Source organism: Oncorhynchus mykiss, chromosome 9 (genome assembly GCF_013265735.2).
Source record: "Oncorhynchus mykiss isolate Arlee chromosome 9, USDA_OmykA_1.1, whole genome shotgun sequence".
In the NCBI taxonomy this organism is placed as follows: Eukaryota; Metazoa; Chordata; class Actinopteri; order Salmoniformes; family Salmonidae; genus Oncorhynchus; species Oncorhynchus mykiss.
The window spans coordinates 32177985-32204093 of record NC_048573.1 but is presented as its reverse complement, the minus strand read 5'-3'; the positions used below and the strand labels follow the sequence as shown (position 1 = coordinate 32204093).

General features: G+C 44.7%; 1 protein-coding gene across 4 annotated transcripts; it reads left to right on the top strand.

Moving 5' to 3' along the window:
• The first annotated feature begins 2923 nt into the window (after positions 1-2923).
• On the top strand, positions 2924-25815 carry LOC110531923. Of its 4 annotated transcripts, XM_021615408.2 has the most exons (9): positions 2925-3097; positions 7381-7490; positions 10881-10965; positions 14821-15016; positions 15305-15373; positions 15480-16501; positions 16722-17545; positions 21578-21754; positions 24570-25815. In XM_021615408.2, exons 1-9 carry the CDS (start codon positions 3000-3002, stop codon positions 24818-24820), a joined length of 2832 nt encoding a protein of 943 aa, XP_021471083.1. In that variant the 5' UTR covers positions 2925-2999; the 3' UTR covers positions 24821-25815. The 4 variants fall into 4 exon arrangements, with proteins under 4 accessions (XP_021471084.1, XP_021471083.1, XP_021471085.1 ...); XM_021615409.2 differs by lacking the exon at positions 15305-15373 and having other exon boundaries at positions 2924-3097; XM_021615410.2 differs by lacking the exon at positions 7381-7490 and having other exon boundaries at positions 2937-3097.
• The last annotated feature ends 294 nt before the right edge of the window (positions 25816-26109 follow it).

Below are 26109 nucleotides of genomic sequence, written 5' to 3'. Positions count from 1 at the left end.
GGATTGGTCCCCTCTACCACACGGAACACCACTAATCTACCGACGGAAACGCACAAGGTGGCTGAAAACAGACCTCCATCCTCTGCCAGCTTGCTAACGATGGCCCGGCTAGCTGTCTGAATCGCCGTTACCCCAACCAACCTCACTACTCACTGGAACCTTATGATCACTCGGCGAAGCATGCCTCTCCTTAATGTCAATATGCCTTGTCCATTGCTGTTCTGGTTAGTGTTTATTGGCTTATTTCACTGTAGAGCCTCTAGCCCTGCTCATTATACCTTATCCAACCTTTCAGTTCCACCACCCACACATGCGATGACATCACCTGGTTTCAATTATGTTTCTAGAGACAACATCTCTCTCATTATCACTCAATGCCTAGGTTTACCTCCACTGTATTCACATGCTACCATACCTTTGTCTGTACATTATACCTTGAAACTATTTTATCGCCCCCAGAAACCTCTTTTTACTCTCTGTTCCTGACGTCCTAGAGGACCAATTCTCATAGCTTTTAGCTGTACCCTTATCCTACTCCTCCTCTGTTCCTCTGGTGATATAGATGTGAATCCAGGCCCTGCAGTGCCTAGCTCCACTCCTATTCCCCAGGCACTCTCTTTTGATGACTTCTGTAACCATAATAGCCTTGGTTTCATGCATTAGAAGCCCCCTCCCTATGTTTGTTTTATTGACTGCTTTAGCACACACTGCCAACCCGGATGTTCTAGCCGTGTCTGAATCCTGGCTTAGGAAGACCACCAAAAATTCTGAAATCTCCATCCCAAACTACAACATTTTCAGACAAGATAGACCTGCCAATGGGGGCGGTGTTGCAATATACTGCAAAGATAGCCTGCAGAGTTCTGTCCTACTATCCATGTCTGTACCCAAACAATTTGAACTTCTACTTTTAAAAATCCACCTCTCTAAAAACAAGTCTCTCACCATTGCCGCCTGCTATAGACCACACTCTGCCCCCAGCTGTGCTCCGGAAGTTAGGGCCTAACAGATCCTCTCAAGCTCTGTCAGGTTGGATGGGGAAAGTTGCTGGACAGCTATTTTCAGGTCTTTCTCGAGATGTTAGATCGGGTTCATTTCCGGGATCTGCTGGGCCACTCAAGGACATTTAGAAACTTGTCCCGAAGCCACTCCAGCGTTGTCTTGGCTGTGTGCTTAGGGTTGCTGGCTGTTGGAAGGTAAACCTTCACCCCAGTCTGAGGTCCTGAGCGCTCTGCAGCAGATTTTCATCAAGGATCTCTCTGTACTTTGCTCTGTTCATCTTTCCCTTGATCCTGTCTAGTATCCCAGTCCTTGCTGCTGAAAAACATCCCCACAGCATGATGCTGCCACCACCATGCTTCAACCAGTACATTCAAAGGGAACCTGAATTATCTCGAAGCAGTATGGTGCAAGCTTGGAGACCTAGCGCTGCTCATATGCATCAAGCATCAGTCCACACTGAACTTGTGACCATTAGCCAACGGAAAGGTGGATGCGTCGGAAAGGTGGATGCGGTCCACAAAGTCCATCGCCTCTCCACATTCCAGCATGTCCTTCAAGAAGACATCTTCACTAAGATCTCGGCCAGCTTAGCTTTCCAATCAGCAGATACTTCACTTCTCAATATCCACGTCGCTCTAACCATAGTCTGTCAACAGCTGTGTGGGGTCAGCCATCCTTTGTGAGGAAATGGCAGGACTTGGGGTGTCACACTGACATTGCAGCCCATGAGTGACGGGCAGGTTCTCCACTGCTAGGCAAGGAGAGACATCCACTAGCTTGGCGTTGCGGCGCAGTGTGACCGGGTTCAGTGATGCGTTCAGGACTTTCTTTGGGACCCAGCGATCTCCCCACATGGGTGTTAGGACTTTCTCTAACAGAAAGTCCTTAAGGGCTGAGCAGGCTCAACAATGACAGTGCTCCCAGGTGAAACACGAGCATCGTTTGGCAACTTCCCCCATAGAGGTACTCCTTCTGTGAAAGGAGAGTAACAGCTGGCCTAAGCTTTACCATGCGAATCTTGCTTGCCGACTTGGGGCCTGCCCTGCCTGAGAAACTGCTCAGGAGCTCGAGGAACTGCTCACACTCTGGATCAATGTATTTATGCACCAGTACTAGTTAGTGCCCCAGTAATAGTTAGTGGCCAGTTAACGTTGAATGGAATGTTGGACTCAGGCTCTATGTCATGCACAAATCAGTGAAGAGGAAGGGCTGAGACTTAAAGCTGCTGGCGTTCTTCCTTGTTCTCAGCTAGCCCCCAGCAATGTGGAACTCGTCGGTTGTGGTCGTCTGACTACAAAGCCCAAATGTCAATATGACTTGGAAATCTAAGTTTATGAATCAAAGTGAAAGATCAATCAATTGATAGTGACAGAATTAGATTACTTCCCAAGCAAAGCCTATGTTTTGTCGCCTCCGCTATAGAAAGTTGTAGCTCAACCAAAGAAATGAAACGTATCCCCATATGTATCAGATTCACGTCTTTTCTGGGTATTTTACAGCTTTTTCTCTAGCATTATCGAATCCATTTTATTTTCTTAAATATTAACCTAACAAAAAGATGGGATGGGATTACGAATTGACATCCATATAACAAATCAATAATTTAATTATTGGGAATTTATTGACGTCCCATAGTAACCAGCTCAAGGTGCTGAAAGTAGGCATAATTAATTTCAACAGTCTTCATTTTCTTTAGACTTTACGAACAACAAGAGGGCTTGTGTTGGAGCCTATTTCTTCCTATTTAAGAAATGAAGTAGGTCTACCTGTTTGACAGACGAAATTAGGCTATGGGCTGCTATATCCATAGATTTCTCTGTCAATTCAAGACAGTATGCCATAGGCATACCTTTTATTAAAGAAATTGGCAAAAAAGTACAGGCCTACCCATTGTAATTGTGCTATTCTACCCCCATTTTGCCATAAACCTCTGCATCCTCGCACATGCGCGTTGGGCAAACTACCGGAGCGCGAGGACGGGTAGGAGAGCAGTCCTAATGGCGGAGAACGTACGGTCGCCTTTTGACTACCGGGAGCCACCGACCCTCGACAGTGACGGGGATGGGAGCAAACCGCCACCGCCGCCGCCCCGGGGGTAAATAGCTTACTGGGAAATACATTTTTGTTGTGTATCTGATCACTTGCTAACGTTACTTTGTTTAAAGTGAAGTAGAACGCAAAGCCCTGCCTAAGCGTGTGTTTGTTTAGTTCCAGGCTTCCATCCGCGTGATGATTCTGCTGACAAAAATGAAACACAGCAAAAGTGCTTTTTCGCTTCGGGATCACTAACTAGTTTAGTATGTGCAAGCATCCACAATTACCGTCACCCACTTCTCTTAACGCCGATTAAGCCGTATGATGTTGCTCTTTCGTTTGGAAGCTGGCCAGCTGTAATGGGCTGTCTGTTATTTCAATAGCTAGCCATTTTAGCTTGTCCGGCCAGCTAACGCGTTAGGTTAGTTATATCGACAGAGCAGAAATCTTCGCTAACTGACTAGCTATCTAGATTTAATTGCATTTACTTGATTCTGATAACTAACGTTTGCTAACTAGCGAGATACATTATTCATTATTTGTAAATATTTCATTAAAACCACACCTGCATACCAGATGTTTTGGTAGCTAGCTAGATCATCTTTATTCAAACTGATGTTGTTGTTGTTGTTGTTGGGGGGGGGGGGGGGGGGGGGGGGGGGGGGGGGGGGAGCGAATGAGGGATGCAAAGGTATTTCAGGTGTGTGGAGTGGGGCGCATTTTATATAGGTCTGCTATTAGGGTTTGTCAAATGTTTATTTTATAAAGCTGTTATTTTGTTTCTTTATCAGATTATTTAGATTATTTATGGATTTGATTCAATTTGTTGATAGACAGATGTTAAAATTATATTGATACTGTCATCCCAATTGTTAATGCCATATCTATTTCGTTGCTGTTTTGAATTTAACTTTAGAAACACTATTAGAATAACATTGTTGTGATTAAATTATTCAATATGGTAGTAGAAAATGCCTTACTACAAGTGGCAGTAGACTTTTCTTGGGGTTATTTGATAGCAAGAAATTGCGTATTCATAATGTGGCAGATGTAAATGCAAGTTACTTTACACAAGTATGTGAAAACCCCTTCAAATTAGTGGATTCGGCTATTTCAGCCACACCTGTTGCTGACAGGTGTATTCAATCGAGCACACAGACAATGCAATCTCCAGAGACAGTAGAATGAGGAGCTCAGTGACTTTCAATGTGACACCGTCATAGGATTATTATAGATTTATCAGTGGTGACCGTGTTACCTAGCATCAGTGCAGTGGGCAGCTGGGAGGAGATGCTCTTGTTCTCCATGGACTTTAGTGTCCCAAATGCTTATCAAAGATGGTGAGGAAATTACTTTTAAAGAATGACCAGGCTTCCTCGACTGATGGGATGAGGTCAATATCCTTCCAGGATCAATTCACAAATGGTGTCCGGGGCACAGCTGGGGGTGAAGGGGGGTCGATAGCAGGCGGCAACAGTGAGAGACTTATTTCTGGAGAGGTTAATTTTTTTAATTAGAAGTTTGGGTATAGACCTGGAAAGTATGACAGAACTTTGCAGGCTATCTCTGCAGTAGATTGCAACTCCTCCCTCTTTGGCAGTTCTATCTTGACGGAAAATGTTGTAGTTGGGTATGGAAATCTCAGAATTGTTGGTGGCCTTCCTAAGCCAGGATTCAGACACGGCAAGGACATCAAGGTTGGCACAGTGAGTAAAACACACTTAGGGAGGAGAATTCTGATGTTGACATGCATGAAACCAATACTTTTTTGATCACAGAAGTCAACAAATGAGGGTGCCTGGGGACACGCAGGGCCTGGGTTTACCTCCACATCACCTGAGGAGCAGAGGAGGAGTAGGATGAGGGTACGGCTAAAGGCTATCAAAACTGGTCGCCTATAGCGTTGGGGACAAAGAATAAAAGGAGCAGATTTCTGAGCGTGGTAGAATAGATTCAGGGCATAATGTGCAGACAGGGGTATGGTGGGGTGCGGGTACAGCCGAGGTAAGCCCAGGCACTGAGTGATGATAAGAGAGGTTGTATCTCTGGATAAGCTGGTTATAATGGGTGAGGTCACCGCATGTGTGGGAGGCGGGACAAAGGAGGTATCAGAGGTATAATGAGTGGAACTAGGGGCTCCATTGTAAACTAAAACAATGATAACTAACCTAAACAACAGTATACAAGGCATATTGACATATGAGAGAGACATACAGCGAGGCATAAAGTAATCACAGGTGTTGATTTGGAGAGCTAGCTAAGACAACAACGGGTGAGACAACAACAGCTAATCAGCTAAAACAACAACAGGTAAAAGGGCGATGAATGGGCAGAGAGTGTCGGTTAACTACACACAGGGCCTCAGTTCGCGGCTGGGGCCGACAGATAAACAAAACAAAATAAACCGAATGGAGTACCGTGATTAATGGACAGTCCAGCAGGCATCAGCTATGTAGCCAAGTGATCATAGGGTCCAGAGGACAGCAATAGATGGAACAGGGAAGCCGCGGAGTAGTCGCTACTACGCTAGCATTCGGGCGACATGGTGTTTAAAGTTAGTAGCCCGGGGCTAGTAGAAGCGTGTGCTCCGACGTCCGACGGAGGCCGGTTGAAGGCACAGCGGATGGAGTATTCGTGGCAGACCAGTCATAGTGGTGCGGCGGGGCGCCGTGTCGACTAAGGATCCAAGCCAGATGACGAAAGAGGTATCTTAGTTGTAGTAATTTTGTTTTCTAGCCGGGAGATGCGCCTGGGTCACTGCAAACTGGTGCTTGCTTCGGGGCAGGGGCATTAGCCACTACAGCCACTCGGTAGCAGCGGTGATCCGGTGCCAATGTCCAGAGCTTACGGCAAGGATCCGGTGGAGTAGTGTGTTCTAGCTGTGTCTGGGTGGAGTCCGGGTGAACAACTGAGTAGACCTGGAGGTGGGCCTCAGGGATAGCTTCGGTACTGGGTAACTCGGTGGGTGCTAGCTAGCTGTGAAGATCAGGAGTAATGGTTGAGGAATTACGGCAGGAATCCGGCGTTGTAGTGGAGAGACAGTCCGTTACTGGTAGGCTGGCGAGTATTATCCAGGCTAAAAAAATATATTAATAAAAATGGCTGTTATCTGTGCAGAAGGTAAAGGCCGCTAGCAGTGGCTAACAATGACTAAATAGCTTGTAGCTAATTAGCTGGTTAGCTTCTGATGGCTAGGTGGTTCTTGCTATAAGGTCTAAAAATAATAGCGGTTCCATATCACAATGGGTGAGGCAGGTTACCGGAAGGTATAATTGAACTAAAATGGAGAAGAGATTGAAAATAAAATTGAAATATACGAAAAATACAGAAGTACACAAGAGGACGAACAAAACACGTCTGCACTGCTACGCCATCTTGGAAATCAACTTTTTGTTGGGAGTTTCATTAAATGGTTTTCCATGGCCGAGAAGCCGCACACAAGCCTAAGATCACCGTGCGCAATGCCATGTGTCGGCTGGAGTGGTGTAAAGCTCACAGCCATTGGACGCTGGAGCAGTGGAAATGCGTTCTCTGGAGTGATGAATCCCGCTTCACCATCTGGCAGTCCGACGGAAGAATCTGGGTTTGGCGGATGCCAGGAGAACGCTACCTCTATCTAGAAATGTAATTATTGTCATCGACAACATAAATCTGTCTGCTCTATGCAGTACAATTTTACCTGAAATGTTCTTAATCTGAAGGGAACCCTAGCCCAAGATGTACCCTACCCTTAAGTTACTCCTTAAGGTCCAAGGACCTTATACGATATCTTCAGAGGTAGACCTTCTCTGGCAGCCAAATACTCAAGCTAAACGTGAATGGATTCTAAATTGCCATACAGTTCTAGAAACATAAAGGCCCTTTTATATCACATTAAAAGTAATTTCACAAATGCAAAATATACACTTACTGTACACTGTTTTAAACGGCTTTATTACAGTTGTATCCGACAGTATTTTTCAGTGATGACATGTTTCTGGGGACCTTCAGTTACACACAGGTGTTCGGTGCATGCTACATAGAGGGACCACTTGTGCTAATTAGCTGTCTTCCATCTGTCTGCCGTAAACACTCGCTGTAATGGCGATATGGCCACGTGGGAACGCTAACCCTATAAAGGTGTGAATCAATGCAACTTTTATTTATGTATTATTTCTCGCTCATACGCTCGCTTATGCTCCCAAAACCTGTACCGCAAGCGATGCATGTTAATATTCAGACTGAGCGTTTGGGCACTTAACAAAACTCCCACGTACCGAAGACTCCTTTGTCCTATGACTCTTATGTGTAATGGAACTGAGAGTCATGGACAAGGGCTAAAGGAACCCCGCGTGTGTTTTGTAGGCGGGTGTGTGGGAGAAAAAGGAAGGGTACACCTGTGAAGGTGTGTGACCAGGCCTACGTGACCGAGGATGAAGAGGAGGAAAGTCTGTCTGAACACAGCTACAGTCCGGGTAAACACACGCACAGACAGACACCCTATCATGTGCCGTCAGAAAGTATTTCACATCCCTGGACTTTTTCTAAATGTTGTATTACAGTATGACTTTGTTACTGGCCTACACACAGTACCCCAATATGTCAAACTGGAATGATGTTTTTGAAGTTTTTACAAACTCATAAAAAACTATGTGAAGCTGGAATACCTTGAGTCAGTAAGTATTCAACCCCTATGTTATGACAAGCCTAAATAAGTTCAGGAGTAGAAATTTGCTTAACAAGTTGCAACAATCGTGTTTAACATGATTTTTGAATGACTACCTCATCTCTGTACCCCACACATCTGTAAGGTCCCTTAGTGTTGCAGTGCATTTCAAACACAGATTCAACCAAAAAGACCTGGAAGGTTTTCCAATGCTTTGCAAACAAGGGCACCTATTGATACATGGTTAAAAGAAAGCAGACATTGAATATCCCTTTGTGCATGGTGAAGTTATTAATTAGCATGGTGAAGTTATTAATTACACTTTGGATGGTATCAAATCACCCAATCACTATAAAGGTACAGGCGTCCTTCCTAACTCAGTTTCCGGAGAGGAAGTAAACCACTCGGGGATTTCACCATCAGGCCATCGGTGGCTTTAAAACAGTTAGTGTTTAATGGCTGTGATGGGAGAAAAACTGAGGATGCATCAACTTTGTAGTTACTCCGCAATACTAACCTAATTGACAGAGTGAATAGAAGGAAGCCTGTACAGAGTAAAATATTCCTAAACATGCATCCTGTATACAACAAGGCTCTACTGTAATACTGCAAAAAATGTGTCAAAGCAATTTCACTCTTTGTCCTGAATACAAAGTGTTTTGTTTCGGGCAAATCCAATACAACACATTCCTGAGTACCACTCCCCATATTTTCAAGCGTAGTGGTGGATGCCTCACGTTATGGGTATGCTTGTAATCATTAAGGACTGGGGAGTATTTCAGGATAAAAACAAACGGAATGGAGCTCAGCACAGACAAATTCCTAGAGGAAAACCTGGATCCTTTCAGCAAGACAATAACCTTAAACATAAGGCCAAATCTACACTGGAGTTGCTTAACAAAAGACAGTGAATGTTCCTGAGTGGCCAAGTTACAGTTTTGACTTGAATCTACTTGGAATTCTATGGCAAGACCTGAACAATGGTTGTCTAGCAATTATCAACAACCAATTTGACAGAGCTTATTAACCAATTTTGAAAAGATTAATCGCCAAATGTTGTAAAATCCAGGTGTGGAACGCTCTTAGAGGGGGCTCCCGAGTGGCACAGTGGTGTAAAGCAGTGCATCTCAGTGCAAGAGACATCACTACAGTCCCTAGTTCGAATCCAGACTGTTTCACATCCGGCCGTGATTGGGAGTCCCGTAGGGCGGTGCGCAATTGGCCCAGCGTCGTCCGGGTTTGGCCAGGGTAGGCCGTCATTGTAAAGAACACATTCTTATTAGCTGACTTGCCTAGTTAAATAAAGGTTACATTTAAATAAATAAATAAATACAAAATAATAATTGAGACTTACCCAGAAAGACTCACGGCTGTAATCACTGCCAAAGGTGCTTTTACAAAGTACTGACTCTGCGTGTGAATGCTTAGGTAAATTACATATTTGTTTATTTAATTTTCAATGAATGTGCAAAAATGTCTAAACATGTTTTCACTTTGTCATTATGGGTTGTTGTGTGTAGATGGGTGAGCAAAAATGTATGTGTAAGTACAGTGCCTTGCAAAAGTATTCATCCCCCTTGGTGTTTTTCCTATTTTGTTGCATTACAACCTGTAATTTAAATAGATTTTTATTTGGATTTCATGCAATGGACATATTATAATATTACATATTATGGTAATGTAATGGACATATTATATTATTACATTCTGGACATATTGGTGTAATGAAAAAAATAACTTCTCTAAAATAAAAAATGGAAAAGTGGTGCGTGCATATGTATTCACCCCCTTAGCTATGAAGCCCCTAAATAAGATCTGGTGCATCCAATTACCTTCAGAAGTCACATAATTAGTTAGATTGCACACAGGTGGACTTTATTTAAGTGTCACATAATCTGTCACATGATACACATGTTCTGAAAGGCCCCAGAGTCTGTAACACCACCAAGCAAGCGGCACCATGAAGACCAAGGAGCTCTCTAATCAGGTCAGGGACAAAGTTGTGGAGAAGTACAAATCAGGGTTGGGTTATAAAAAAAGATCCTAAATGTTGAACATCCCACGGAGCACCATTAAATCCATTATTAAAAAATGTAAAGAATATGGCACCACAACCTGCCAAGAGAGGGCCACCCACCAGAACTCACGTGCCAGGCAAGGAGGGCATTAATCAGAGAGGCAATAAAGAGACCAAAGATAACCCTGAAGGAGCTGCAAAGCTCCATAGCGGAGATTGGTGTATCTGACCATAGGACCACTTTAAGCCGTACTGTCCACAGAGCTGGGTTTTACGGAAGAGTGGCCCAAAAAAAGCCATTGCTTAAAGAAAAAAATAAGCAAACGCGTTTGGTGTTCGCCAAAAGACGTGTGGGAGACTCCCCAAACATATGGAAGAAGGTACTCCGGACAGATGAGACAAAAATGTAGCTTTTGGGGCATCAAGGAAAATGCTATGTCTGGCGCAAACCCAACACCTCTCAACACCATGAGAACACCATCCCCACAGTGAAGCATGGTGGTGGCAGCAACATGCTGTGGGGATGTTTTTCATCGGCAGGGACTGCGAAACTGGTCAGAATTGAAGGAATGATGGACGGTGCTAAATACAGGGGAATTCTTGAGGTAAGCCTGTTTGTCTTCCAGAGATTTGAGACTGGGACCAGCAGGACAATGACTCTAAGCATACTGCTAAAGCAACACTTGAGTGGTTTAAGGGAAAACATTTAAATGTCTTGGAATGGCTTAGGCAAAGCCCAGACCTCAATCCAATTGAGAATCTGTGGTATGATTTAAAGATTGCAGTACACCAGTGGAACCCATCCAGCTTGAAGGAGCTTGAGCAGTTTTGCCTTGAAGAATGGGCAACAATCCCAGTGGCTAGATGTGACAAACTTATGGAGACATTCCCCAAGAGACTTGCAGCTGTAATTGCTGCAAAAGGTGCCTCTGCAAAGTATTGATTTTGGGGGGATGAATAGTTATGCAAACTGAAGTTTTTTGTCTTATGTCTTGTCTAAGTGGTAGGCATGTTGTGTAAATGGAATTATACAACCCCCCCCCCCCAAAAAAATCCATTTTAATTCCAGGTTGTAAGGAAACAAAATAGGAGAAATGCCAGGGGGGTGAATACTTTCGCAAGGCACTGTAAACATTGGGTTAAATGTGTGCTGCTGTTCTTACCTGTGTGTAACTCTTCTAGGTGGTGGGCAGTACCCAGAGGGAGCGGAGGACAGACTGCCTCCACCCGGAAGCCCTTACTACCTTGCTGACCCCTCCCAGCTCTGGTGAGAGAGACAATAGGATTTCTCAATTACACTTAAAAAAATGTGTTCTTCTGAAACCGACAGCCAATATGTGATAATGAAAGGTAAGAGGATATCAAGCTTGATGAGAAATACATTAAATGTTTCTGATCTTATCTAGAAATTGCTCAATGAAATGTTGATGCAATTACATTTTTTTTGTAGTTGCATTTTTTGTTTTGATTTATTTGACAATTAAACCCCCCCCCCCCCCCCCCCCCCCCCAGAAACAACCACACGTGGATAATGCATTTAAAATCGTGACTATGACACAGTTTGTGCGTAGTTGCTGAATATTGGCGTGAACTACAACACACTGTTTTACATGTCAATCCAGAGCATACCATACATGCTCAATGGGTGACATGTCTGGTGAGTATGCATGCCGTGGAAGAACTGGGACATTTTCAGCTTCCAGGAATTGTGTACAGATCCTTTCAACACGAGCCGTGCATTATCATGCTGAAACATCAGGTGATGGCGGTGGATGAATGGCGTGACAATGGGCCTCAGGATCTTGTCACTATCTCTGTGCATTCAATTGCCATCAATAAAATGCAATTGTATTCATTGCCCGTAGCTTATGCCTGCACATACTATAACCTCACCGCCACAATGGGGCACTGTGTTCACAACATTGACATCAGCAAATTGCTCGCCCACACGACACAATTTACCCAGTACAGTTGAAACCGGGATTTATCTGTGAAGAGCACACTTCTTCAGTGTGCCAGTGGCCATCGAAGGTGAGCATTTGCCCACTGAAGTCGGTTACGACGCTGTACTGCAGTCAGATCAAGATCCTGGTGAGGACGACGAGCACGCAGAAGAGCTTCCCTGAGACGGTTTCTGACAGTTTATGCAGAAATCCTTCGGTTGCGCAAACCCACAGTTTCATCAGCTGTCCGGGTGGCTGGCCTCAGACGATCCCGCTGGTGAAGAAGCCGGAAAAGGACGTCCTGGGCTGGTGTGGTTGGAGGTACTGCCAAAGTTCTCTACTTCGGCTAATGGTAGAGAAATTAACATTTAAATTCTCTGGTAACAGCGTTGGTTGACATTCCTGGAGTCAGCATGCCAATTGCACGCTCTCAACTTGAGACATCTCTAGCATTGTGTTGTGACACAACTGCATATTTGGCCTTTTATTGTCCCCAGCAGACAATTACCTGTGTAATGGTCCTGCTATTTAATCAGCTTCTTCATATGCTAAACCTGTCAGATGGATAGTTTATGTTGGCAAAGGAGACATTTTCACTAACAGTGATGTAAACAGAATTTATGCACAACATTTGAGAGAAGCTTTTTGTGTATGGAATGTTTCGGGGACTTTTTTTTCCAGCTTCATGAAACATGGGAACAACACTACATGTTGCGTCTTATCATTTTGTTCAGTATAAATTATGGTAAAAATATTAACAAACATATACACATACGTAAGTAGGCCTAGGCTACAGAGTACACCTAGCCTAGTAGGCATACTTGGGTTACACATAACCAGGGGTTGGTATTTAGGAACAGAACCGGGAACGAAAGTGAACTGTTATTTTAAAAGCATGGGAACTGGTTAATAACGTTATTTTATGTTCCGGGACTCTCTTTTTTCAGTCCCACAAAAAAACATTACAAGGCACCTATGCAAAGCCCTCAATCTGTCACTCAAACGTATTCCAGTGTCTGCCTGCCAGCTGAAAATCTTTCTGTCCGTGTAGGCTACCTGCTCCTCCCACCGCCGAAGCATAGGTAACTAACTGTAGCCTACTGACATTACAAGCGTGATTCAGAAATTAGGGAGAGATTTTTAGATAGAATAATGGATTATATTTTTCAGTGCTAGATACAGATACTATAGTTATCACATTTCACATTGGATTTATTACAGTGCCTTCAGAAATTATTCACACTCCTTTACTTTTTCTGCATTTTGTGTTACAGCCTGAATTAAAAGGGGATTAACGCTGCAAAATGTATTTTTTTGGCGACCCAACCAAATTCACATAGAAATGTGAGTTATAGATCTGTTGTTTTCATTGAAAGCAGGTCTAAGATGCTGTAGATATGTTCTATGCGCGTTATTTCTAGGCATCGCGTTAAGTTACATTTTTGCATCTTTTACTTTCGGTTTTGTACACCAGCTTCAATAATATATCCAATATTTTTGCTTATTGAAAGATTATATAATAGAGCAGACAGCCATGCAATCTCCAAAGACACACATTCACAGTAGAATGGCCATACTGAAGAGCTCAGTGACTTTCAATGTGGCACCGTCAAAGGATGCCACCTTTCCAACAAGTCAGTTTGTAAAATGTCTGCCCTGCTAGAGCTGCCCCAGTCAACTGTAAGTGCTGTTATTGTGAAGTGGAAATGGCTCAGAGCAACAACGTCCTCAGCCGCAAAGTGGTAGGCCACACAATCACATAGAACGAGACCGGCGAGTGCTGAAGCGCTTGGCGTGTACATTTTTTTTGTTCTCGGTTGCAAAACTCATTACCGAGTTCCACACTGCCTCTGGAAGGAACGTCACCACAGAAACTGTTTGTCGGGAGCTTCGTGAAATTGTTTTTTCCTTGGCCGAACATCCGTGCACAAGCCTAAGATCATGCGCAATGCCAAGCGTCGGCTGGAGTGGTGTAAAGCTCGCCGCCATTGGACTCTGGAAAGGGTGGAAATGCATTCTCTGGAGTGATGAATCATGCTTCACCATCCAGCAGTCCGACAAACGACTCTGGGTTTGGCTGATGCCAGGAGATCGCTACTTGTCCGAATGTTAGTGCCATATGTCAAGTTTGGTGGAGGAGGAATAATGGTCTGGGACTGTTTGTCTATGGTTCGGGCTAGGCCCCTTCGTTCCAGTGAATGAAAGTCTTAACGCTGCAGCATACAATGACATTCTACATGATTCTGTGCTTCCAACTTCGTGGCAACAGTTTGGGGAAGGCCCTTTCCTGTTTCAGCATGACACTGCCCTCGTGCACATAGCAAGGTCAGTACAGAAATGGTTTGTCGTGATCGGTGTGGAAGATCTTGACTGGCCTGCACAGAGCCCTGACCTCAACCCCTTCAAACACCTTTCAATGAATTTGAAGGCCGACTGCGAGCCAGGTCTATTTGCCCAACATCAGTGCCTGACCTCACTAATGCTCTTGTGGTTGAAGGGAAGCATGTCCCCGCAGAAATGTTCCAACATCTAGTGGCAAGCCTTCCCAGAAGACTGGAGGCTGTTATAGAATCAAAGGAGGGGACGACTCCATATTAATGCCCATGTTTTTGGAATGAGATGTTCGGATAGCAGTACAATACAGTACTGAGTACAGCACAGGATACACACACGATAGCCCACACACACACTGTACGTTTTAATATTGTTGTATGGTGTGATTGTACATTTTGTGCTGTAGGTATGTATTGGTGTGCTGCCTTGGCAGCAGCTAATGGGGATAAAAAAAAATTGCTTACATGTTTGAATTTTAATTCGGAGCAGATATTTAGAAGTTTTTGGAAATGTGGTCGCATAAACCTTCCACTTAATTTGTTTTTGAAAAATGTTCAGTGGAAATTGTCACAATTAGTCTTGCATATCATTGTATGGTTTGTTCAAAATATTCATATTTTTTGTTTGGCATACATTTGTTAAGTAAAAAAACTGAGTCAAAGCGCAAATCCTTTACCGTAGAATGGCCCACACCTCACCAAGACCTTGATCAGTGAAATCCGGTGTGTCAGTGCTGGAGTAGAACAAAAGGCGGCACACTGTGTATCTCTCCAGGACCAGGCTTGGTGACGACCAATCCAATGGCGAATGGCTGGTATGTAACGTTACTGTGTTTCTCTGTACAGCGTGTCGGAGCTGGGTGAGGAGGGGGCGAGTGGTGTCCAGGGGCCAGTGCTCTTCCACCCCCCGCCCAACTGCAGAATCCGAGAGGTACACTGTGGAAGCCAGGTGCGACTGGTCGTTATAGCGATCCATGACATCGCCAAAGGGGAGGAGATCACGGTGGACTACAGCCTGACGGACTGGGGAGAGAACGCCATGGTGATTGACCTGCTGATAACATCACCAGCTTAACTCATCGCAAACCCATTTCAGCCATTCTTAAATATACTTGGGGAATTATTGTTGTTAGAGGTGATGGCTTCTGACTAACAGCAACCGTATACACATCAAAATTGAAGTTGTTCATCTGTAGGCATTAGTTGCATTCATGTTGTCTCTTTGTTCTAAGAAAAAACATTGCAATGCCCAGTGTAATTGCTGTGGCACTCAGATAATAATGCTCTGAATCTATATTGAAGCCTTTTGGTTGTGTTATGAATATTCTAGGGATTCCATAGCTCTGTGTCTTCGCGAGGGTTTGACTGCAGCTTTAACCCAGACAATAACATTAAGAAGGTAATCAAAACGGTCGTGACCCTACCTCAAGCTCATTTAATCTATTGGTTACAGAGGGTATTTACAAAGTCTCTTTTGTCTTGTTTTGGGGTTTGTCTCCGAACAGGAGGAAGAGCCCGGCCCCCACCCTCTGTCTCTCTCTGACTACCTCACCCCCTCCTGGTCCCTCTCCCCTTCCTCCTCCCCGCTCACCCACTCTGAGCCCAGCGACTCAGACCGAGAAGATGACGACGACGACGATGATGATGATGATGATGAAGAAGAGATGGAGGAGCTGAGGGGCCGTATGCTCAGTCGCCGAAAGAAGCGCAAGATAGCTGTCACGGTCACCACCAAGAAGAACAGCGCCGCTAATCCCAGGGTGGGACCCGGCCACCCCTGCTCGTTGTTATCCTCCCGATTAGCTGCCTCCCCGGCCCAGACCCAGTCTCAGGCCGCCACTACCCTGGCGCCCCCCACCACCAATATCAACAACAACATCAACATAAACATTGGCAGCTCCAGCGGGACTACTGTCAGCCGACGGCAGCACTGTTCCTACTGCGGCCGCCACTACCGTTCGCTGGTACGCCACCTGGAGAAACACCATGCCAACCAGCCAAAGGTCAGGGCGGCCATGGATCTAGCCACACGCCACACACACTCCTCCTCTTCCTCCTCCCATCCTCACTCTTCCACCACCACCACCTCTCATGGCCATACCTTCGCCTCCCCCCAGCCCTCCTCATCCTCCGCTCCCGCCCCTCCCCCTCCTTTCTCCAGGGAGAGAGAGAGGGATGCGCCGGCCACTCGAAGTTCCTCGGGGGCGGTCTCCTTTTCGCTCTCACTGTCTGCTCAGTCGGCTGTGGCCAAGAAAGTCTCCAACTTATCGGTGCAGACGCCAAAGCAATGCTTCGCCCCTGCAGTGGCACCGGTTAAAAGTCTGCCCATACCAGCCAGGAGGGGCCGCAGGCCGAAGAGAGCAAAGGAGGAGCAGCAGAAAACAGAGGAGTGCTTCAGGAGCAAGGAGGAAGAGATACGTCCACGTTCTACCCCCGAGCCGGAGGAAGAAGAGCCGGGTGAGGAGCTGGAGCTGTGTGGAGTTGGGGAAGGGGATAGTCCTGAGAATAAGAGTGTCGAGATGGCTAGGTATGTGATGGATAATATGGTTCTGCTGCATTGGAAAGAAAGTCGGGCCTAACTGAAATGTGAAATATGATGTTCTGTATCAAAACTGCTTGAGAAATGACAGCATATTCTGCAATTCTATCATTATTGTTGTGATAAAGATAAAGTAAAAATATAACTTTTTGACATGTTATTGTTTTTACTTTCTCACGCTCCCTCTCTCTGCCTCTCCTTTTTCTAGCTCTCACAGACATCACATGCCCCCTCTCCTATCCTCCCTCTCCTGCCTGGTGCTCTTCCTCCGCCGGCAGCAACACTCTTCCTTCTTGTCCCTATCTCGCTCCCCCAGTTCGGCCGAGGCCTGGCGCCTACTTTGCCACTCCAGCCTGGCACTACTTATCCTCTACAACCGGCACCGTGAGTGCGAAGTGGCCAAGCTCACCACCCAGGACTACCACAACCGCACCACCACACCGAGCCCAACCCAGGCTAACTTGGCCAACGACCCCCCCACTGGCCTAGAGGCCATCCTCTCCCCATTCGAGCGCCAGGTGCTTTGCCACCTCCCCCGGGCAGGTGTGCTGGGTAAGCGGGGGCGTATCCAACCCCTCATCCTGCCCCCGCACTGCGAGCCCTGCATGGAGCTGCTCCTTCAGACCTCTGCCAATGTGGGCGTGGACCCCCACAGCCCCTACGTCTTCTCCCGGCCCTTCCACTCGCTCGCCACCCCGCTCCGGGGCACCGACCTGCTGCGCAACCTGGCACGTGCCAGCGGCGCCAAGAATCCCGGAGTGCTGACCCAAACGCGAGTGCGCCGGCAGGTGGCCATCCTTACTCAGTTACTGCTCTTGGAGGAAGGTGAGGGGCAGGGCCTGCCGGGCGGGGCGGCTGGCAAGCGCCTGGAAGACTTCCTGCAGCGGGAGTATCAAGTAACCCAGAGCTGCTCCACGATAGGCCGAGACCCTGCGTTGATGGGACATGTGGGCAGGGTGGTGCTTTATGGGGAGCGGCAGGGCGTGCTGTTCAGGGGGATGAGCCTGCAGCACATTTGTCTGGAGCTGGATGGTAAGGAGACACTTCCGGGAACTCGGCCCTGGTATGACGAAACTAGCACTTACTGCTAATTCATGACAGAACGCCATCCCTAAAAAAATAACGTTTCTGTTCATGAAGGGTTTGCACCAGTTACCTTCAGAAGGGAATACAAGAGAAAAGTTGAATTGCATTTAAGTGTGAACTAGTAATCTTCCAAATTTTCTCTCATTGTGATGATGGAGGAGAGGAGGAAACAAGGAGGTTCTGAGATGGATCAGCAGTAGAGTAATTGATAGCTTTGTTTAATATGAGTATGCTTGTCATGCTCACTATGGGTATGTTTACTTGTAAGTTGTTAATAAAGCAGTAATAACGGAGGCTTTACACTGGGGAGGTGACATGAGGGCGATTCTTCTCTCGCTATGTCACAGTTGTGAGCAAACTAATAACATTTTAAATAGATGGGAGCTCTGAATACTGCACCTTGCGATTCCATTGCCTGCAGTACAACAATCTGTCCTTATCAGACATTGTTATGTTACTGTTTGCTCATTACAAGTGTGTAAATTAGACGTCGACCGATTGTGATTTTTCAACACCAATACCGATTATTGGAGGACCAAAAAAAGCCGATACCGATTATTTTTATTTATTTATTTGTAATAATGACAATTACAACAATACTGAATGAACACTTATTTTAACTTAATACATCAATAAAAATCTATTTAGCCTCAAATAAATAATGGAACGTTCAATTTGGTTTAAATAATGCAAAAACAAAGTGTTGGAGAAGAAAGTAAAAGTGCAATATGTGCCATGTAAAAAAGCTAATGTTCCTTGGTCAGAACATGAGAACATATGAAAGCTGGTGGTTCCTTTTAACATGAGTCTTCAATATTCCCAGGTAAGAAGTTTAGCTTGTAGTTATTATAGGACTATTTCTCTCTATACCATTTGTATTTCATATACCTTTGACTATTGGATGTTCTTATAGGCACTTTAGTATTGCCAGTGTAACGGTATAGCTTCCGTCCCTCTCGACAACAGCCACCCTCGAAGCAGCGTTACCCATCGCTCCACAAAAGCCACAGCCCTTGCAGAGCAAGGGGAACAACTACTCCAAGTCTCAGAGCGAGTGACGTTTGAAACTCTATTAGTGCGCATCCCGCTAACTAGCTAGCCATTTCACATCGGTTACACCAACCTAATCTCGGGAGATGATAGGCTCGAAGTCATAAACAGCTCAATGCTTGAAGCACAGCGAAGAGCTGCTGGCAAAACGCACGAAAGTGCTGTTTGAATGAATGCTTACGAGCCTGCTGCTGCCTACCATCGCTCAGACTGCTCTATCAAATCATAGACTTAATTATAACATAATTACACACAAATATGAGCCTTTCGGTCATTAATATGGTCGAATCCGGAAACTATCATTTCGAAAACAAAACGCTTATTATTTCAGTGAAATTCGGAACCGTTCCGTATTTTATCTAACGGGTGGCATCCCCAAGTCTAAATATTGCTGTTACATTGCACAACCTTCAATGTTATATCATAATTACGTAAAACTCTTGCAAATTAGTTCACAACGAGCCAGGCGGCCCAAACTGTTGCATATATCCTGACTCTGCGTGCAATGAACGCAAGAAAAGTGACACAATTTCACCTGGTTTATATTGCCTGATAACCTGGATTTCTTTCAGCTAAATATGCAGGTTTAAAAATATATACTTCTGTGTATTGATTTTAAGAAAGGCATTAGTGTTTATGGTTAGGTACAGTCGTGCAACGATTGTGCTTTTTTCGCAAATGCGCTTTTGTTAAATCAACCCCGTTTGGCGAAGTTGGTTGTCTTTGTTAGGAAGAAATAGTCTTCACACATTACTGTTGCAAGAGAAGTGACACAATTTACCTAGTTAAAATAAATTCATGTTAGCAGGCAATATTAACTAAATATGCAGGTTTAAAAATATATGCTTGTGTATTGATTTTAAGAAAGGCATTGATGTTTATGGTTAGGTACACGTTGGAGCAGCGACATCGATTATATGCAACGCAGGACACGCTAGATAAACTAGTATTATCATCAACCATGTGTAGTTAATTAGTGATTATGATTCATTGATTGTTTTTTATAAGATACGTTTAATGCTAGCTAGCAGCTTACCTTGGCTTCTTACTGCATTCGCGTAACAGGCAGACTCCTTGTGGAGTGCAATGAGAGGCAGGTGGTTAGAATGTTGGACTAGTTAACTGTAAGGTTACAAGATTAAATCCCCAAGCTGACAAGGTAAAAATCTGTCGTTCTGCCCCTGAACAAGGAAGTTAACCCACCGTTCCTAGGCTGTCATTGAAAATAAGAATGTGTTCTTAACTGACTTGCCTAGTTAAATAAAAACATTTAAATCGGCCAAATCGGTGTCCAAAAATACCAATTTCCGATTGTTATGAAAACTTGAAAACGGCCATTCAGATTAATCGGTCGACCTCAAGTGTAAATTCCTGAGTAAAACGCTCCAAGTCCTTTTACATTGTAAACTCTGTAAAAAAAAACGGGCCCTGTCTTTCAAAGATAATTCGTAAAAATCCAAATAACTTCACAGATCTTCATTGTGTTTACCATGCTTGTTCAATGACCCATAAACAATTAATGAACATTCACCTGTGGAACGGTCGTTAAGATACTAACAGCTTACAGACCGTAGGCAATTAAGGTCACATTTATGAAAACTTAGGACACTAAAGAGGCCATTCTACTGACTCTGAAAAACACCAAAAGAAAGATGTTCAGGGTCCCTGTTCATCTGCATGAACATGCCTTAGGCATGCTGCAAGGAGGCATGAGGACTGTATATGTGGCCAGGGCAATAAATTGCAATGTCCGTACTGTGAGACGCCTAAGACGGCGCTACAGGGAGACAGGACGGACAGCTGATCGTCCTCGCATTGGCAGGCCACGTGTAACAACACCTGCACAGGATCGGTACATCCGAACATCACACCTGCGGGACAGGCACAGGATGGCAACAACAACTGCCCGAGTTACACCAGGAAAGCACAATCCCTCCATCAGTGCTCAGACTGTCCGCAATAGGCTGAGAGAGACTGGACTGAGGGCTTGTGAGCCTGTTGTAAGGCAGGTCCTCACCAGACATCACCGGCGACAATGTGGCTTATGGGCACAAACCCACTGTCCCTGGACCAGACAGGACTGGCAAAAAGTGCTCTTCACTGACGAGTCAAGGTTTTGTCTCAGCAGGGGTGATGGTCGGATTCGCGTTTATCGTCGAAGCAATGAGCGTTACACTGAGGGCTGTACTCTGGAGCAGGATCGATTTGGAGGTGGAGGGTCCGTCATGGTCTGGGGCGGTGTGTCATAGCATCATCGGACTGAGCTTGTTGTCATTGCAGGCAATCTCAACACTGTGTTACAGGGAAGACATCCTCCTCCCTCATGTGTACCCTTCCTGCAGGCTCATCCTGAAATGATCCTCTAGCATGACAATATCACCAGCCACACTGCTCGTTCAATGCGTGATTTCCTGCAAGACAGGAATGTCAGTGTTCTGCCATGGCCAGCGAAGAGCCCGGATCTCAATCCCATTGAGCACGTCTGGGACCTGTTGGATCGGAGGGTGAGGGCTAGGGCCATTCCCCCCAGAAATGTCCGGGAACTTGCAGGTGTCTTGGTGGAAGAGTAGGGGTGACATCTCACAGCAAGAACTGGCAAATATGGTGCAGTCCATGAGGAGGAGATGCACTGCAGTACTTAATGCATCTGGTGGCCACACCAGATACTGATTGTTACTTTTGATTTTGACCCCCCTTTTTTACTGTCTGTGGAACCTGTTCAGTTTGTCTCAGTTGTTGACTCTTGTTATGTTTATACAAATATTTACACATGTTAAGTTTGCTGAAAATGAACTTAGTTGACAGTGAGAGGACGTTTCTTTTTTTGCTGAGTTTGTAAGTAAGGTGTTGGTGAATGAACAAAGCATGTTGTATGTTATATTCCTGTTGACATATGTGCCCTCTCCCTCTTCTATCCCTATCCAACAGTGATGTCGGGTAACTCTGCAGACTCCTTCTCAGGTGACTCGGATGGGGAGGCAGAGAAGGTGGAGGTGGTGAAGAAGCGACCAGGTCGACCCCCCCGCAAGAAAAAAGGACCCCCTCCCTCTGTCAACCCTCCGCTCCCTGGGGCCCACAAAAGGAGAAGCATCCAGCCCAAGTCCGGTATGTACCATTGTATTTTTGGCCTACCCAATGCTTTGTGTATTAATGCATATTTTGGTGAATTGTTTTGAACAATAGGTTATTTTTGTGAGAAAGTGGGTGCTAGCGTCAGACAAGTTTGATCAACAAGGGACTTGACAAGCGACTCGTTTACTTCCTAACACCTATTGATCTTTTAAAATCTAGAAATCTTAGTCACATTTGAGTAATTTCATCCTTTGTTAGTTTTTGTTTTCAGTCGACTAAAACTGGACAATTTTTTTTATTGTTTTAGTCACAGCCATTTTAGTCACATACTAGTGTATTAAATAATTAATGTTTAGGCAACTTAACCTAACTTTCATCATGTGCCTTGTCCAACTAGGCCTACTATTCCCTCTTATACGTTAGCTGGCAACATTGATATTGTGGGATCGCGTGTCATGAGACCAAGGCACTCTGCCAGACCACTGACTCAGAGGTCGTATGAGCCCCTCCTTTATAGTAGAATCCTCAAACCAGTTTCTAAAGACGGTTGACATCTAGTGGAAGCCCTAGGAAGTGCATCCTCATCCATATCTCAATGTGTATTCGGTAGGCCAAGCTTTGAAAAACTACAAACCTCAGATGTCCCACTTCCTGGTTGGATTTTTCTCAGATTTTCCCCTGTAAATATGAGTTATGTTATACTCACAGACATCATTCAAACAGTTTTAGAAACTTCAGACTGTTTTCTATCCAATAATATTAATATATTATGCATATATTAGCTTCAGAGTAGGAGGCAGTTCACTCTGGGCACACTATTCATCCAAAAGTGAAAATGCTGTCCCCTATCCCAAAAAGGTTAGCAAAACGTTTTTGCATTGTCATAATGGTAGATTGAGGGGACAAAAACGAACAATTACATTTTAGAATAAGTCTAACGTAAAAATTGAAGGGGTCAGAATACTTTCCCAGAGATAGAATGTGTGTGTATATATTTCAGCAAAAAAAGTAACCTCTCATTGTCAACTGTTTATTTTCAGAAAACTTAACATGTGTATATATTTGTATGAAGATACGATTTAACAACTGAGACATAAACTGAACAAGATCCATAGACATGTGACAAACAGAAATAGAATAATGTGGTCCCTGAGCAAAGGGGGGTCAAAATCAAAAATAACAGTCAGTAATCTGGTGTGGCCACCAGCTGCATTAAATACAGCAGTGCATCTCCTCCTCATGGACTACATCAGATTTGCCAGTTTTTGCTGTGAGATGTTGCCCCACTCTTCCACTAAAACACCTGCAAGCTCCCTGACATTTCTGGGGCTGAATGGACCTAGCCCTCATCCTCCGATCCAACAGGTCCCAGACGTGCTCAATGGGATTGAGATCCGGGCTCTTTTCTGGCCATGGCAGAACACTAACATTCCTGTCTTGCAGGAAATCACGCACAGAACGAGCAGTAAGGCTGGTGGCATTGTCATGCTGGAGGGTCATGTCAGGATGAGCCTGCAGGAAGGGTACCACATGAGGGAGGAGGATGTCTTTCCTTCAACACACAGCATTGAGATTGCTAGCAATGACAACAAGCTCAGTCTGATGATGCTGTGACACACCGCCCCAGACCATGACGGACCCTCCACTTCCAAATCGATCCTACTCCAGAGTACAGGTCTTGGTGTAACACTTATTCCTTCGACGATAAACGCATATCTGACCATCATCCCTGGTGAGACAAAACCGCGACTCGTCAGTGAAGAGCACTTTTTGCCAGTCCTGTCTGGTCCAGCGTTTGGTGGGTTTGTGCCCATAGGCGACGTTGTTGCCGGTGATGTAATACAGGTCCTCACCAAACAACAGGCCCGCAAGCCCTCAGTCCAGCCTCTCTCAGTCAGGCAGTTGTTGTCGCCTTCCTGTACCGCAGTTGTGATGTTCGGATATACCAATCCTGTGCAGGTGTTGTTACACGTGGTCTGCCACTGCGAGGACGATCAGCTGTCCGTCCTCTCTCCCTGTAGCTCTGTCTTAGGCGTCTCACAGTACGAACATTGCAATTTATTGCCCTGACCACATCTGCAGTCCTCATGCCTCCTTGCAGCATGCCTAAGGCACGTTCACGCAGATGAGCAGGAACCCTTGGCATCTTTCTTTTGGTGTTTTTCAGAGTCAGTAGAAAGGCCTCTTTAGTGTCCTAAGTTTTCATAACTGTGACCTTAATTGCCTACCGTCTGTAAGCTGTTAGTGTCTTAACGTCCGTTTTACAAGGGTTAATGTCAGGAATTGTGAACTGAGTTTAAAAGTATTTGGCTAAGGTGTATGTAAACTTCAGACTTCAACTGTATATTTATTATTAGAATAGATGTTATACTTTTTTTGTGTGTATTGTTAGATATTCCTGCACTGTTGGAGATAGGAACGCAAGCATATCGCTACACCTGCAATAACATCTGGTAAATGTGTTTGCGTTCAATAAGATCCAATTTTTTTACTGCACACAGTGAGTCCATGAAACGTATTATGTAGACACACATTTGTACTCCTGAACTTATTTCGGCTTAGCATAACAAAGCGGTTTCAGCTTTTCATTTGTAATTAATTTGGAAGCTTAAAAAAATTTAAATGTATAATAATTAAATCTGTTTTGACATTATGTGGTTTTGTCTTTAGGCCAGTGAACAAAAAATCCAGCTGTAATCAATTTAAATTCAGGCTGTAACACAACAAAATGTGGAAAAAGTAAAGGGGTGTGTATACTTGGTGAAGGCACTGTATAGAATAGGGGTCCGGTGCTCTGTGGATTTGGATTTGGGTAATTGATACATATGAGTCTGTCCTGTGTTCCCAGGGAAGCGTGGGGTGCTGAAGCGGCCCTGGTCGGAGGCGGAGCGAGTCGCCGTGGAGACGCACCTGAAGAGGAACATCATGGAATTGCGCGTGCCAGCCAAGGCAGACTGCGAGCGCTGCTTGCACCTCTGCCCTCTGCTGGTCAGCAACCAGCGTGACTGGAGGGCCATCAAGTTTTACTGCCACAACCGCATCCAGCTACTGAAGAAACAAGGCCGGAAGGAGAGTGCAGGACAAGGGGCACTCTGTTAGATAGGGATGGGGAGAGAGAGAGAGAAAGGAAGTGAGAGATGTGAGAGGTTGAGAACCGACTGCTACGATCTGGAGTGACCTGATTCTGGTCCTGGCGAAGTAAGCGCAGTCTACTGGTTTTCTCCTGAATTAACCTGACCTCCGACTTAATTTTAAAGACTCGTACCTGGGACTAGGAGTTCAATATTAGTCCATATCTGTAATGTTGACTTCAAGAGTCAAAACGATAATTAATTGAGTGAGTTAAATTAATTGAATTAGTTGAAATGTCTCCTGTAACCTGGGGCCATATCCACAAAGTGTCTCAGAAAAGGCCCAAGGAATCCTGTTAAAAGCTTTTTAGAAAACTCCTAGCTCAGAGTAGGTTTTAGGATGTTAAGTCACTGCTCTGACAAACTCAATGTCTTGTTATCACGACAGTTTGAGGTACTGCAAAGGAAAGATAGTGATGGCGCTTTTTGACGTTGTTGCAAATGATTAATCGTTATGAGGCATTGCCAGCTGTGAACTCTATAACACGCTTCAGACGTGACTATGTTGCAATAGTGTAGTGTTTGACATAATTTTTGCCTGACACGGTCAGCCTTCTCTTAATTCTTGCCTAATATGTTGGCATGCGAAATATATATATTTTTTACCAACTCTGATGGTTGTTCAAATCTAATTAGCATAATAAAGAAATACCCATCAAATTCAGTTTTTTACGGTAATAAGCAGTTTGATGTCGCCCTTCCACAGTGAAAGGTGGCAGAGCTAAAGCGCCGTGAGACATCCCGAAAGTCGGTCTTTTCACAAACGTCTGTAGCGTATTATGAACCCCCCCATGTCGGTTTTAGGTGCGACTCATCACTAAAGAGGCTTCATGCAAAGCTTTTATTTTTTGCCATACGGTCGTTGAATTCCATATGAATTCACTTTCTGCACCCCTTTAGAATTGAACGAAACCTTCCAAACATGTTTGTCCATGGTAGAAGTTGTCTGAAAGTGACTTTTTGGACCTGAATGCCAAAACATTCAGGAGATAGTTGCGCAAAGTTGACCCATTTTGCATTTCCCACCCTACCATAAGACATCCATGTCTTTATGACTGAAAAATGGAACTGTTCTGAGTTTGATGTAATTTGAAAGTTTTCAAACAGGGTTGCCAAACTATTTGATACTTTTTTCCAATATACATATATGTACACACACAGTACCAGTCAAAAGTTTGGACACTACTCATTCAAGGGTTTGTATTTATTTTTACTATTTTCTACATTGTAGAATAATAGTGAAGACATCAACACTAT